The following is a 14700-nucleotide window of genomic DNA, read 5'->3' as shown; positions in this document are numbered from 1 at the left end:
CTGTAACAGGTCTGACTCTAAAGTCTTTGAGACCTTTTTGAAAAAACTTGTTGGCAGGACATCTAAACAGCAGGAGGAGGAGTTCAGTTGACCTAAGATGTCCTCCAGGTCTTTGCTGTTAATCGGGTGAAACTGTTTCATGGTGTTTAAACAGTTTTTCGGTGGACACAGTACATATCCTGGATCTGCTGTTGATGTACCAACTGCTTGTCTAATCTTTTGGATTTTTTCTGTGAAGAATTTGGCAAAGTCATTGCAGGCCATGGTTGAATGAAGTTCAAGCTCAGCTTTCCTACACTCTCTTTTTTCATTTTTCACCAGTGTGGAGTTTCTCCATGGAGACTTTTTCCTTCCAGAGATAACCTTCACCTTAATGGGAGCAATAGTGTCCATTACATTTAACATGTTAGCATTGAAGCTATTGACGAGCTCATTGACTGAACCTTTGGACAGGTCAGGTGTTAATGGGAAGACCTGGTTAAAGATCTCACTACTGTTTTCAGTTATACACCGTTTTGTGATCACAGCTGTTGATATATTTGTGTGGGCTGAGATTTTACTTTCAAAGAAAACACAGTAATGATCAGACACGCCCACATCAGACACAGTAATGTTTGAAATGCTCAGGCCCTTGGAGATCAGTAGGTCAAGAGTGTGTCCTCTATTATGTGTGGCCTCTGTTACATGCTGAGTCAGCCCAAAGTTGCCCAGAGTGTTACTCAGGTCTTTAGTCCCTTTGTCCTGAGGGTTGTCCACATGGATGTTAAAATCCCCAACAATAATTACACAGTCGAAATCAACACAGATCACAGACAGCAGTTCACTGAGGTCATTAAAAAAGTCTGTGCAGTATTTGGGAGGCCTGTAAACATTAAGAAACACAACTTTGGATGGGCCTTCAGCTGTAAAGCCACATATTCAAAAGATAGCTGCTTACATCGAAATGATTCATAAAATAAGACAGCAAAATAATTATTCTGTCCTGATTTTAGTTTTTATAAAAAAAAACCAAAATCCTCAGGAATAAAAACTGAATATAAATAAATAATAAGTAAATTATATTACATATAATCAACACACCGTACTAAATGAAAGTTTATATAAATCACATTTATAACAAATAAATTCTAATCAGAAGCCTCTTTATGATTATGATTTCCCCACCATCAAATAAAACAGAAGAGATAAATGCTGATTATAGATCTTCTTTTGTTGTTGTTCCTTAAATTATTTATTTATTTAAAATATTCTGGAAACATCCAGAGGATGTGTTTTAGTTACATTTTTGGTCATGTGTTTTTTAAAACTTTATTTAAATTTAATGTTTTTCTCAATAATTACTCCAAGGTTTTTTTTGTCCAAATGTCAGCTTGTTGTTGTCATAGTAACAATGTCAGTCAGTGTACTTACTGCTTTCCTTGGGTTACTGTGTCTATAACATAGCTAGCATTGTTTTATCCTATTGAACAGAAATGAGGCATCTTTGGCACAATTTTGGTTTTAGATGCTGTGATTTGAAGCATTGGGTTTTGCATTATGTCCACTGACATTTTTACATGGTGTTCAAAATTACTGCCCAAATATCTGCCCAGAGATGTATGCAACACAAAAAATGACTTCCCCATTCAAGCACCAATGCCACAGCAAGTTTTACAGTTTCACCAAAACAAAATGTTTTATTTGTCTTTAGAGGAACATCAGAGGGACACATCTAACACAACAAACAAAGCCTTGTAGAAAGGAAACAAAAATGACGTAAAAGGCTTCCCACTCCTACAGCTACAAAAATGTATAATTAATTACAATAATAATAATTTCTACAAAAAACTAATTTAGCTCTTCTAGATGCAGAAACTTCATCACACAAGTAAGCACAGCCTGATTGGAAATGGGGCATAGGTAGGGACAACCAGTCTTGTAGTCGTCCCCATTCAATCTCCAACCGATGATCACCTTCCAGCTGGAACTTACATAACCATAAAGGAAAGGAAAGGAAAAACTCAATGCTTCATGGGAATCCCCCGGCAGCCTACGTCTATTGCAGCATAACTAAGGGAGGATTCAGGGTCACCTGGTCCAGCCCTAACTATATGCTTTAGCAAAAAGGAAAGTTTGAAGCCTAATCTTGAAAGTAGAGATAGTGTCTGTCTCCTGAATCCAAACTGGAAGCTGGTTCCACAGAAGAGGGGCCTGAAAACTGAAGGCTCTGCCTCCCATTCTACTTTTAAATACTCTAGGAACAACAAGTAGGCCTGCAGAGCGAGAGCGAAGTGCTCTAATAGGGTGATATGGTACTACAAGGTCATTAAGATAAGATGGGGCCTGAGTATTTAAGACCTTGTATGTGAGGAGCAGGATTTTGAATTCTGGATTTAACAGGAAGCCAATGAAGGGAAGCCAGTCTCAGACCAACAGAATAGACCCAGCAGAAGAAGCTACTTCCATTTAGGAGTTTTCAAGGCCTCTGAGGATTTCCTCCAGTTTTTATCCATCTATTGGTATCAAGACTGCATCTGTGAGATTTTCTGCCACAGAGGGAATTTTCCACGACTGCTACAGCTGCCAAACGTCTTGATGCATGCTCAATCATCCAGGAAAGTAAATCTCCAAAAGTTGATTCTGTTCATCTGGACGCAGCGTTTTGTGGGAGAAACGTTTCGTCACTCATCCAGGTGACTTCTTCAGTCTGAGCTGACTGCAGGTTTCCTCAATCTTATAAACAGAACATTTGCATAATGACTGAAAGCAGCCCACTGAAGGAAGAATGGGCTGGGAGGTCAGAGATCAGTGGGCTTTGGTCAGTGGTTGTTGATCATGATCATGAACTGACAGATCTGTATCCTGTGTGTGCACCCACTGTGGGCCTTTCCTGTGCTTAGTGTCAGCCTGAGCTCCATGCAGGCCTCAAAGGCCAAGCAATTTAAAAGCTTCACCAAAACAAGGCACCACTCAAATAGCTGGACCCAGGCTCGCTGCCCTTATGGAGGAAAACATAGAAGATGATCTCTGTGAGTTATTTTTACTGTCATATTATAAAATGTGATGTTCTAGCATCATGTTATTCTTCTTAAGCCTTTGAAAAGCTTCCTCTGTGTCCATTAAACTGATGACTTTAGTGCTGCTGTCTACTTGTTACATTTAGTACTGTTTAATTTTCAACCTAGGAAGATCTGTAAGAAGGACTCACAATATAACATAATACTGTAAGATTACTTACAGGTAAAATACTCAGATTGTACTTAGATAAAAGTATGTAATCACAGACTCGCCCAGCCTGACTGCCTTGAAGTTCAGGTGTCTTCACTGCCTCCTCTGATAAGAGCTGGAGACCTGAGTAGGTTCGTCACCCATCAGCAGCAGATCACCTCTCGATCGGGCACGTTTTCATCTGGGAGGCTTTTAGAGCTCACTGCCCTCGGCGTCGCTGCTGGAACAACCAAGTTTTGCTATTGAATCTTTGACCTGCTGATCTCACAGAGGCAGGAGACCCAGAACATCCATGCCAGCTTCAGTTTATGCTCTGTCCTGTCATCCAATCAGATTTGCATGTAATACACTGATATTCAGCCCCAGCCTGGTGTTCTCTCCATCTCTGACCTTTCACACAATTTAAACTAACAAACTTTCTCTTTAAAACTGTTTGTCAATCACAATTTACTCGATTTATTATTCTTCTATCACATATTTATATCAGTCATAATGAACTCAGTATGATCTGAGCTGTAAACCTGTATTGATCATCACAAACCTTTATAGCACTTCAGAGCAGCTCCTTCAGTGGCTGCGGCACCCACGATGTGGGCGGAGAGATTTCCTCCCCTCTGCTGTCAGACTCCACCACAAAGACTTTGCAGCTGATCAAACACACACATGTGCAATAGGACTAAGTGTAACACTCTTTTTCTGACAACGTTGTATTTGTACTCAGTTGTATGTAGCATGTGTATTCTATTTTTATCCTATCATTCTATTCTATTCTATTGGGTACAGTTGTGTACAGTTTCTTATTCTATTCCAGTGTTCTCTCATGTTTGCTATGTAACTGCACTGTCCACTTCCTGCTGTAACAAAACAAATTTCCCACATGTGGGACTAATAAAGATGCTCTTATCTTATACTGTATAACCACAGGTTCACTTCACATTTGGTAGAATATAAAAGGACAAAGCTGGACAATTGTCATCACATTTCTCATTAGTTGCTGTTAGCACAAGCACACAAAGAAAGCAGAGCTTTAGCTTTAGCTCCCTACATCACTTTTAAGCCTGGATGTTGAGGCTTTTGCTTCCTCTCAGCTGTGATGACATCTCTGTCTGCTCCATCTCACCCAACATCATCCATCTGACCTGATGCTACCTGACAAACTAAAGATAAAATATTAAATTCATTTTGCATCACTTACATTTAAAATACATTTAAGGTGGATTTCTTAAAAGGGAAGGGACTGACCTGACTGTTGTGTCGAGACAGGTGTGAAGGGAGTTAAATCCAGTCTTATACTACGGACGTGTTTGGTTTTGGTCTGTAATACGTTGAGTTTATTATCTATAAGTTAACATAGCAAATCCTCCATCCAGAGGCTAAAGTGATATCAGAGCTAGACTACTTTAAGTGAAAACAGATGATCGTCTGAGCCTTAAATGAAATAAGGTTAAAAAGAAATGCTGCTATCGACAGTGTGAGGCAGTGAGCTCTGTTATACCATATTTTTTAATTTTCTTTATTATTATTATATTATAGTGTTATTACCTTCCTGTTACTTCATAATAGAATGACAGTTAATGGTAAAAGTCTTGAATAGTTTTGAATTTATTTTTCCATGATCACATTTCATTCAATCACTCGTGGACTTGTGTGAATGTTACATGTGTTATTTTCACCCGTGGATTTACAGACACTGTGTGAACAGTTTTCATTTTATCCAAAGTTTTACTTGATGTCCAACTGATAAAATCACTGACAGACAACAGAAGCAGGAGCTCAGAGAGAAATTCAATTCAACTTTATTCATAAAGAGACAAATCACAACGTTTGGTTTTATTTTACAGAAACTTCAAACTAAACCAAATTCAGGACGTGTATTAAACCTGCAGCTGATCCCTGTCTGCTGTTCACTACCTTTGATTTCTGTTACCAGCATCATCTCATGTTCCCCAGGTTCACTGACAACGCTGAAACCACCAGCGGGAGACTAAGAGTGCTGATTTAAAAAGATTCAGACATTTTATTTTGCTGCAGCTCAACATGAGGCTGGATCCTGATTCTTTGTTGTTTTTGTTTTCTCTACATCAAGAAAACAGCAGCAACGAGAAGCACAGCAGGAACTGACAGGCTGACCTTCAGTCCAACAGATCCTCCTGTGTGACCTGCAGGTGAGAAACAGGTGTGAGGTGTCAGGTAGGTGATGATGAAGAACAGAACAGAATCCATTTGCTCTTCAAACTGCTGTCAGACATTATCTGCTGCACTCTGATCACATCACTCAGACCAGCTGCTTTCTACAAAGTCTCATCAGCAACATCTTTACAAACCAACATCAGATTGTGTGTTTTGTGGTCTAAAGTTTTGTGCCTCTGGTTTCTCATTGGCTCACACTCTTGCAGAGCCGTAACACGCACATGAATGAGAGGTGGTGAGTGTAGTTCCTGTTAACAGGGTATTGCAGACCATCCTGCTAATTGCTGAATTTACTTTTGTCTGTCATATTTATGATGAAAAACAAATGTAATCAAATTAGATATTGATATTTTCATATGGGAATTGATCCTGCAACATGAAACGCTGGGATTGGAAGTTCAGCATCGCTCCGCACATCATACCTGTGAGATGACAGACAGCAGTGTGGAGGAGAGTGCGACACAAAAACACAGAAATATGACTGACAGCTGCAAACGAAGCAGCATCTGCTGCAGGTGAAAGATATTGGGACTAGCAGAGCAGAGTGGCTTCACTGTAAAACAAAATTAGCAGTGAGTGTGAAAAGTTTCTGTGTGTGGAGTTCAACACCGTCCACTCAGAAGCTGCATCACTGGATGGTAGATTTAAAAAGCTTGCATTCAGTGACAACAGAGCTGTTGATGAGGCACTTCAGAGAATAACTGCAGCAGCAAAGTGCACTCCCACCCAGCTCCACCATTACAGGGCCAAGTGAAGGAGGAGCCACAGACGTCTGCTGTGTGGAGCCTCTTTGATGAAAGAGCTACAGGAGATGCTGCAAAGAGAAATACTACAGCTGATGTTATGATGGAGATGAAATGTTATCTTGAGGAGCCCCTCATCCAACAAGGAGAAGGCCCACAGAGCTGGTGGGAGGCCAAGGCCACAGTCTTTCCCTACCTGTTGAAGGTGATGGAGGGGAGACTGTGCATTGTGGCAACATCTGTTCCTTTGGAGGGTCTTCTCAAAAACTGGGCAGATACTAAGGAGAAACCACATCAGCCCATCCAAGCTGAGGCAGCTGGTTTTTCTGAATGTCGACCTGCACTGAGGACAAACTGTTTGGCTGCGGAGTTTGGTTCTGTTCTGTGGATTTGTTTACAGTGGGGCTTTTTGTGTTGAATTAAACTTAAAGGTTTGAGTAAAATATTAAACAACAGTAAGAATGCCTGCTTTTGTAACAGAACAAAAACACAGAATTAGGCAATTATAAGGCTTTTCATAAAAACACTACATGCAAAAGGGTTTGTCAGCACACAAAGCATTCACATTTGCCAAGTAAAGCTAAAGTATGAGGCTACAGAGGATAATAACTTAAGAGACATTTGGGAGCCACGAGACGTGCAAGATAATCCAGAGCTTAGATCTAAATAAGGAAGTCTTAACTCAGTAATGGAGAATATCCTCACACATTAAGAAGCACCGAGGGAGGGAAGTCCTTCATTACTCTGTCAGTCAGGCAGGTGATCAGTGAAGAACAGCACAGAATCTATGTACCTGCATGTTCAGCTCAATTTGTGGATGCAATAAGAAGTAAAGTGAGAGTGATCAGCTTACCAGTGACTGTGATATTAACCAGGTTACTGATGGCACCATTACTGGACTCACACCAGTAAACTCCGGTGTCGTGAGGCACCAGCGTACTGATTGAACATGATTGATCACGTTGCTGTTGTCCCCGCCCATCTCCACACTCAGCCCTCTGCAGTTTGCTTGTGTTTCTCCTCACAGTCCAATCAGAAAAGCTTTGGTCCTCCTCACAGATTACAGTCACAACATCTCCCTCAGAGACATCAGAGCTGTGAGGAAGAGGAGAGGTTAGATCAGGGCAAGGCTGGACTGGGACAAAAAGTCGGGATGAAGATTGAAAATGTGACGTCATTCAGGGGTAAAACCGCAAAGGATTCTGGGAACTTGTGGCAAGCGGTACTAGCGCACGCAGGCTTTCAATTGAACTCAGTTACACAGCGATAAAAAGAAACACAAAAAATGGCAAGAAGCTGTTGTATTATTGACTGCAACAGCCGGTCGCATGACAGCCACGGGAAGCCGACGGGTAAAGAGATCGTTTTTTTTTTTATCGGATTACATCGTTGAAGTGAAATTTTTTAAGCCATGTTTCCGAAGTAAGAGCCGACGGATGGTCTGGATATACCAAACATAACGTCCCAGAACTCTCCAGCTCACAGGTTAGTCTGCTCCAAGCATTCCCACAAAGGTCAGAGTTTTGTTGTAGTTAATGCGTCATTTTTCTTAACATAATTGGTGATATAGGTTACAAGCAAGTCTGGCGCTGAACAGAAATTGCTCCTTTGTTTATTGTGCACAAATAGTGAATTGTCCTGACACAATATTGTGTTTCGCTTCTGTTATTATGGTACATTGACAGAAACATATACTTTTATTCACAGGGTAAAACAGGTGTTTTGTATCACTACATTACAGCATACAATATTATTGTCACTGCTACATTTCTGTGATGAACCAGAAATTATTTCCACTACTAATTAATTACCGCTGAGCTCAAAGGTTATATTAATAAACGGTTAACGAATGTGTATTTATGACGACGATTTGTGAGACTGGTAAACTTACCTTTGTTCGTACGATGGTCTTTCGTTCTACACGGTGCATTTCAAGGTCCTGCACCCATCCGTCGGTAAACTGTACCTGGGCTTGTTGCAGTGACCTGAAGTTACTAAACTTCATGAGTGTATGCACTCACTCCAAGAACCGTATGATTATAAATATGAGCGTGGTGAAAGTTGGGCAGCACGCTGACGTCTTTGGTCCCTCTGTGTGCTCGTAAGGGTCTGACCCTTTCACTCCTTTGATTTTTTCCTCGTATCTTTTCTTTGTCTTTTCGTCGAGACTTTTTTGTGCGGCAAAGAAAAAACAAGAAGGTATTGGAACCGGAGAATGAACGTTTTGCGGTGCTGCAAATGCTTGCATTTGATGCGGTACTTGGATTGTTTTGCCACGAGTTCCCAGCATGCAATGCGCGAAAATCACGTGATTGCTAAACAAGGGGGAGGGTGCATCCGGCCTCCTCGGCTGTAATTGGTCCAGCCCAGAGTCGATCATGACCAATTGGCCAATCCAACACCTTTCATTATATATACCCTTCCTTAAAAAAAAAAATCCATCGGCCCATAAAAACAAAAAATCGCCAGCTATGGATCAGGGGTGTCAAACTCAAATACACAGTGGGCCAAAATTCAAAACTGGAACAAAGTCGCAGGCTAACGTTAATATTTATTGAAATATATTTATTCCTCCAGATATAAGAATGAATCTTTTCTCAAACACGTTTTGCTGAAAAACTGAATATGGAACAAGTTCTGCTCCAATTATTTGGGTAAAGACAATAAACACTTTGATGGCCTATAAGTGAAAGTGAAAACGTGATAAACCAATAATATAATTAATAAATAATAAATAATTATATTTTTTGATAAGTGAAGTTCACTGAACTGAAAGGAAATTTTGGTTTGATGATGGTTGACATGTTTTCCAAATAGAAGTTTTTCCTCTAGTGAGGAGATGCAGGTGCAGCAGAGCATTGCTGGAAGAAATGATCCCAAGGGTGGAATCTCCTGAGAAACCTTCAGAGACCCAGCGAGAAGTAGGGACCATAGCTGACAGCCCAGGCAGGGGTTGAGGTCAAAGGTCATGCTGTTTGGGGACCTACTGGTCATCATGAGAAGATTCTGGAACCACAGCAATGACCATAAAGCTGCACTGGATGGAGAGCTGTGCCATGGGGCTTTCCAGAGGTAATCACGAGGAGATTGTGGACAACATGTGAAATGAGAGAAAAGCTCTTTATTAGTAACTTTTACAACTTCTGGCAGGTTAATGTCGGAACTTTGGAGTGAAACACACCCTTAGTTACAGGAAATAACACCACTGTCTGTAACTAAGTGAATCCACCTTAACACCACCTGTGTGTGTGTGACTGCATTACACTCCCACTGCTGGGAACCTGAACAAGAACCAGAACAAAGTCTAAAATAGAAGCTGACAAACAGCTGCACCACCGAGTGACACTTTATTTTATAAACTTCACAACAGGTTTCATGTTGTGACCTGTGGAGGTGAAAAGACAAAAAACCTCTTTTACAGCTTTTGAGCTGCAGGCAGGATTGAAACACACCTTAGTTAAAAGTCAAACAGCAACATTTTCTCCTCCCCTCACGTCACTCAAATGTGACAAACCAGGAAACAGGAAGTTCTTCGTCCTCAGTAAAGAGAGACGCACAGACGATCAGACTGAGCTCAGACCAAACTAGCAGCTTCCTCTGAGTGAGTCCAGCTACAGGAGAGAAAAGTGGAAAACTCCAACACTGCTGCTTCAAGCTGCTGACGCTCCACACACTGAATGTGAGTTTGAGCAAAAACACGACTCAAAGGAAGTTTCAGTGAAGGTGGTAGAGGAGGGAGGGGAGCCAGGACTGACTGTACTTCCTGTCTGCTGTTTTCAGCTTCACTCACAGACTCAATGGCTTCCAGATCAGAGGAGGATCTCTGCTGTCCGGTCTGTCAGCAGGTCTTCAGAGATCCTGTTATTCTGTCATGTAGCCACAGCTTCTGTAAAGACTGTCTGAAGAGATGGTGGAGAGAGAGACCAACACACGAGTGTCCAGTTTGTAAGAGAAGATCTTCAAGGGAAGAACCACCTTTAAATCTGGCTTTAAGGAACCTGTGTGAGTCGTTCTTACAGGAGAGAGATCAGAGAGCTTCAGAGGCTCTCTGCATTCTGCACTCTGAGAAACTCAAACTCTTCTGTCTGGACCATCGGCAGCCAGTGTGTCACATCTGCAGAGACTCAGAAAAACACACCAATCACAGATTCAGACCCATCGATGAAGCTGCACAACAACACAAGAAGGAACTTCAGGAAACTCTGGAGCCCTTAAAGAAGAAGTTAAAGGTTTGTGAAGAAGTTCAAGTGAAGTTTGATCAAACAGCAGAACACATTAAGGTCCAGGCCCGACACACAGAGAGGCAGATTAAGGAGCAGTTTAAGAAGCTTCAGCAGTTTCTAGCAGAGGAAGAGGAGGCCAGGCTGGCTGCACTGAGGGAGGAAGAGGAGCAGAAGAGTGGGATGATGAAGGAGAAGATGGAGGCTCTGAGCAGAGAGATAGCAGCTCTTTCAGACACAGTCAGAGCCACAGAGGAGGAGCTGAGAGCTGAAGACGTCTCATTCCTGCACAACTACAAGGCTGCAGTGGAAAGAGTCCAGCGCTGCCCCCTGCTGGATGATCCACAGCTGCCCTCAGGAGCTCTGATAGACCAGGCCAAACACCTGGGCAACCTGACCTTCAACATCTGGAACAACATGAAGGACATGGTCTCCTACACTCCTCTCATTCTGGACCCAAACACTGCTCATCCAAGCCTCATCCTGTCTGAAGATCTGACCAGTGTGAGACGAGGAGGAGAGAAGCAGCAGCTTCCTGATAATCCAGAGAGGTTTGATTATTACATCTCTGTCCTGGGCTCTGAGGGCTTTAACTCAGGGACTCACAGCTGGGATGTTGAAGTTGGAGACAGTACAGTGTGGGGACTGGGTGTGTTAGCAGAGTCTGTGCAGAGGAAGGGAGACATATGGTCTGGATTATGGAGAATATGGTGCAGTTTAGGTACGTACTACACACTCTCACCATCAGCTCCTCTCACTGCTCTCTCAGTAGAGAAGAAGCTCCAGAGGATCAGAGTGAATCTGGACTGGAACAGAGGAAAGCTGTCGTTCTCTGATCCTGATACTAACACACACATACACACCTTCACACACACTTTCACTCACAGGTTGTTTCCATACATTCGCACTAATGATACAGTGAAGGTGTGTCCGTTGAAGGTGTCAGTGTCAGTGCAGCAGATGAGTTGAGGATGATGATGTTTCTAATGTTGTTTCCTGTCAGTGAGTTGAAGCTGTTAAACTGCAGCTGTCCTCCTGCTGCCTCGTTGTTCCAAAGCTCTTTGTTTCTCTTTTAGTTTCACTGTTTCTTTCTGTTTCTGCTGTCCACCTTTTCACATGGAAAATCATTTCACTGTTTCTCACTGAATGACTCCCCAAACTAGATTTGAAATTCTATCAAGTTTCTAATCATTACAAGTGATTCATGTTTCTATTTGATGTGTAAATGGAGATGATTTAGTTTGCTGGGATATGGACTGACATGTGTTGAATGGGAGGAGCAGTTTGTTGTTGTCTTCTTGTCTGTTTATGACAACAATAAATATGTTGTTGAAACAATGATTCATGTTTAACTCCATATATGAAATGTTTCTGATCTTTGAATTCTGTTTGATTAAAGACTTTCTTCATGACACAAATGAGATTTCAGTGTATTAATAGAACTAAATAAGCTCAGAGTTGAAAGGCTGGAGTATTATGTACGTGCTTCACTGTCAGGATCTTCAGGGGGATTCAAAGGGAAACATCAAACTGCTGTAATGAGATAAACTAGTTGGGCTGAACACACTTATCTGTAGTTTGTCTCCATCCAGGATCATCAGAATATAATGAACATGTGTGAAGAGCCACAAAATGCTGCTGCCCTCTCAGCATGATGAGCTCCAGCCTTTGTTAGCAGGACAACAGGAAACATGAGACAACTTTCAGAGACAGTAACCAACTGTGGCCACAAGATGGCAGCAGCTGATCTGAGATCCTTTATTGGACAGAAGGACTCTGCTCTGTGACGTCATCAGAGAGACGGCCTTCACTCTGATAGATCTGACGTCATGTCTGCACTGCGATGATGAAAGCTGATAAACACATTGTTATTGATCCATGAAATCACCTCTGTCCTCTCAAGTGTAGCTGTTTACAGAGCTGAAGAAGTCCTTCATCATCAAAACAGACAAACATGTATTTCCTGTATTAAGTGACGTCATCCTCACTCTGACCTCTTACATACATTCTGTTCAGTTTTCCTGCTGTAAGAAATAAACTGTGTGAAAATAGAAATGCAGGGAAACATCCATTAAGTGAACAAAGTCCAAAGAAATAAACTTGGACTGTTTTTTGAAGCCTAAATAAAATGTGAATAAACTTTATAGATACATTTGAAACCAGCTACTCTGTGACTTTACACACTCACACAGTAACAGAGCTGATTCCTGATTGGAGCAGCACAGAGTTAGACTTCTTTTCTGGCTGTGGATTGGTTCGTCAGGATTTCCTCCTTTACAGGTTTAAAAACAATCTCTGTTTTTACATTTTTTGACCTCCTTCTTGTGTCTAAAGGTGAAGCAGCACCAGCCTCCTCTGATCCTCATGTTGTAGCTCTGTGTGTCCAGCAGGGGGCAGAACACCTCCAAACTGTGCCAGCAGCTCTCACTGTGAGCTCAGACGTTTGTGGACACTCAGTTTGTTTGAACATAGTAAATAATCAGAGCTTCTCAGACTGTTTATGGGGACACCACCTGCCCGAGGGTGTACTGTGTCAGAGAGGTGGTGTATGGTGCTGGGTGTAGTCTCTCTGCTGGTTCACAGTTTTTACTGAGGAGCTGTGTTCATGTCAGGAAGGTTTCGTCTGATCACTGTGGTGCAGTTTGGTTTACTCTGTTTCTGAGTGTTTGTAGGATCAGTCTCTGCAGGTCACCTGATACCTGGCAGTGAAGTGTTTATGAATCAGCTCCGTCAGATTTAATCCAACAGAATAACATGTAAAACACTCCAGGGCTTTTACTCTGAAACTTTCTCCAGAGCTGTCTGGAGTTTTCTTACATTAAAATATTCTGGGATTACCAGACTGTCCACATCATGTGTCCTACCAAAACTTTCATCCACAAATATACCCTGACATTAAACCCAAATAGATCTGAGAGCGAGTCATTAGTATCAGTACTGTGTGTGTGTGTGTGTGTGTGTGTGTGTGTGTGTGTGTGTGTGTGTGTGTGTGTGAGAGAGATATTCAGGTAACTTACTGGGTTACTGCACATGCTCACACCTTTTCAGCACAACAGGTGCAGTTTGGTGTTTTACTGCCTCCTGCTGGAACAATGATGGCAGCTCTCAAGACTTTATTGGTTATTGTCATTTCGTGTTACACAGCCTGAAACGAAATACTGTTCCTCAGCAGCCTCTACAGTGCAATAACCAATATATTTTAAAAAGAATAAATACAGTTTAAAGGGAATAAGTTTAAAAAAGAGCAGCAAAAAAGGCATAAATAGCTTAAAATCTAAGTTCTAAAAAAACCTCCAGTTTTTATTAATATTTTATTATTTATCAAATTATTATAAACTAAAAATATTTTTTACGTGATAAACGACTTCAGTGCTTCGTCCATGACCTCCTGAAGGTAAAGGGCCCAAAGAGCCAATCAGCAGCTCTGAAACAGGAAATATGACTCATGGAGAAGTTCACAACAGTTTCAGCTGCCAGTTGTACTCATCACCATGGAGACGGTCTCCATGGTGGAGGCAGAGTGACAGTGTTGTAGATGCTGCATTTTGAAGCCTCAGTGTTTATATTTTTGTTCACAGCCATGTAGACAGAGAGGCAGAGAGAGACAGTGCTGTCACTGAGCTACATGTGTCAGAGCTCAGATGAGGCCCACACATGTGTGTTATCTGTTGTTGCTACACACAGTTAAGATATGGAACATGTGAACATGAGACATATGAAGAGACTGAACAGATAAAATGTCCTTTATATCCATCAGTGACTTTTTATTCTTTTAAACTTGTGCTGCTTCTTTTTGACTCGAGTTAGTGTGACACTGATGGAGCTTCTTGCTGCAGTGTGTTTGGGTTTGGCTGATAACACTGGTCATGCATGTTTCCTTCATGCTCTGTGGTAAAAGTGCATCAGTCTGCAGCTCTGTGGCCGCCGTTCTTCTTTTTCTCAGAAACTTCCTCATTTCTTTGTTCTCACTGTTTTGCAGCAGAGGTGTTAAAATAAAATAAAAACTGTGAAAAGTTGCTGCAGTTTATATAAAGACACCATTTAATGCTTTTAATAAGCTTAAAAGAACAGAATGAAATGTCTCCATCGCTGTAGTGTAATAATATCACAGCACTGTTGCAGTAATTTTAATGTGTTTATTGTACAGAGACTGATTCAGCTGTGATCTACTCAGCAGTGAGAACTGAAGACGTCCGTTATGGACAAACAACCATCAGAACAAGGAGGCCCAGGTACAGCTGCTCTTTATCTTTGACTGTGGACAGAGACAAGCATTTCCCTTTTTACATGGTAAAAAGAAGATGACCACTGAAGGTGGAATGGTGAAAATGATTGTCATA

General features: G+C 41.6%; 3 protein-coding genes across 2 annotated transcripts in view; 2 read left to right on the top strand and 1 right to left on the bottom strand.

Moving 5' to 3' along the window:
• Positions 1 to 14700, bottom strand: part of LOC309693309 (hemicentin-2-like) — a 1543010-nt gene that overhangs the window by 199809 nt on the left and 1328501 nt on the right.
• LOC309693926 (nuclear factor 7, ovary-like) overlaps positions 1 to 14700 on the top strand; it is a 318283-nt gene that overhangs the window by 228359 nt on the left and 75224 nt on the right. The window lies entirely within an intron of this gene.
• On the top strand, positions 9875 to 11761 carry LOC309696189 (nuclear factor 7, ovary-like). The gene has a single exon (XM_082517343.1). The coding sequence runs from the start codon at positions 9938 to 9940 to the stop codon at positions 11327 to 11329; it is 1392 nt and encodes a 463-aa protein (XP_082373469.1). The 5' UTR covers positions 9875 to 9937; the 3' UTR covers positions 11330 to 11761.

This window comes from Aulonocara stuartgranti, assembly GCF_965226115.1.
Source record: "Aulonocara stuartgranti genome assembly, chromosome: 3".
Taxonomy (NCBI): domain Eukaryota; kingdom Metazoa; phylum Chordata; class Actinopteri; order Cichliformes; family Cichlidae; genus Aulonocara; species Aulonocara stuartgranti.
This window is presented reverse-complemented; position numbering and strand designations above follow the sequence as displayed.

Coding starts and splice junctions, on each gene's coding strand:
- LOC309696189 (XM_082517343.1), top strand. CDS start 9,938: ATGGCTTCCAGATCAGAGGAGGATCTCTGCTGTCCGGTCTGTCAGCAG.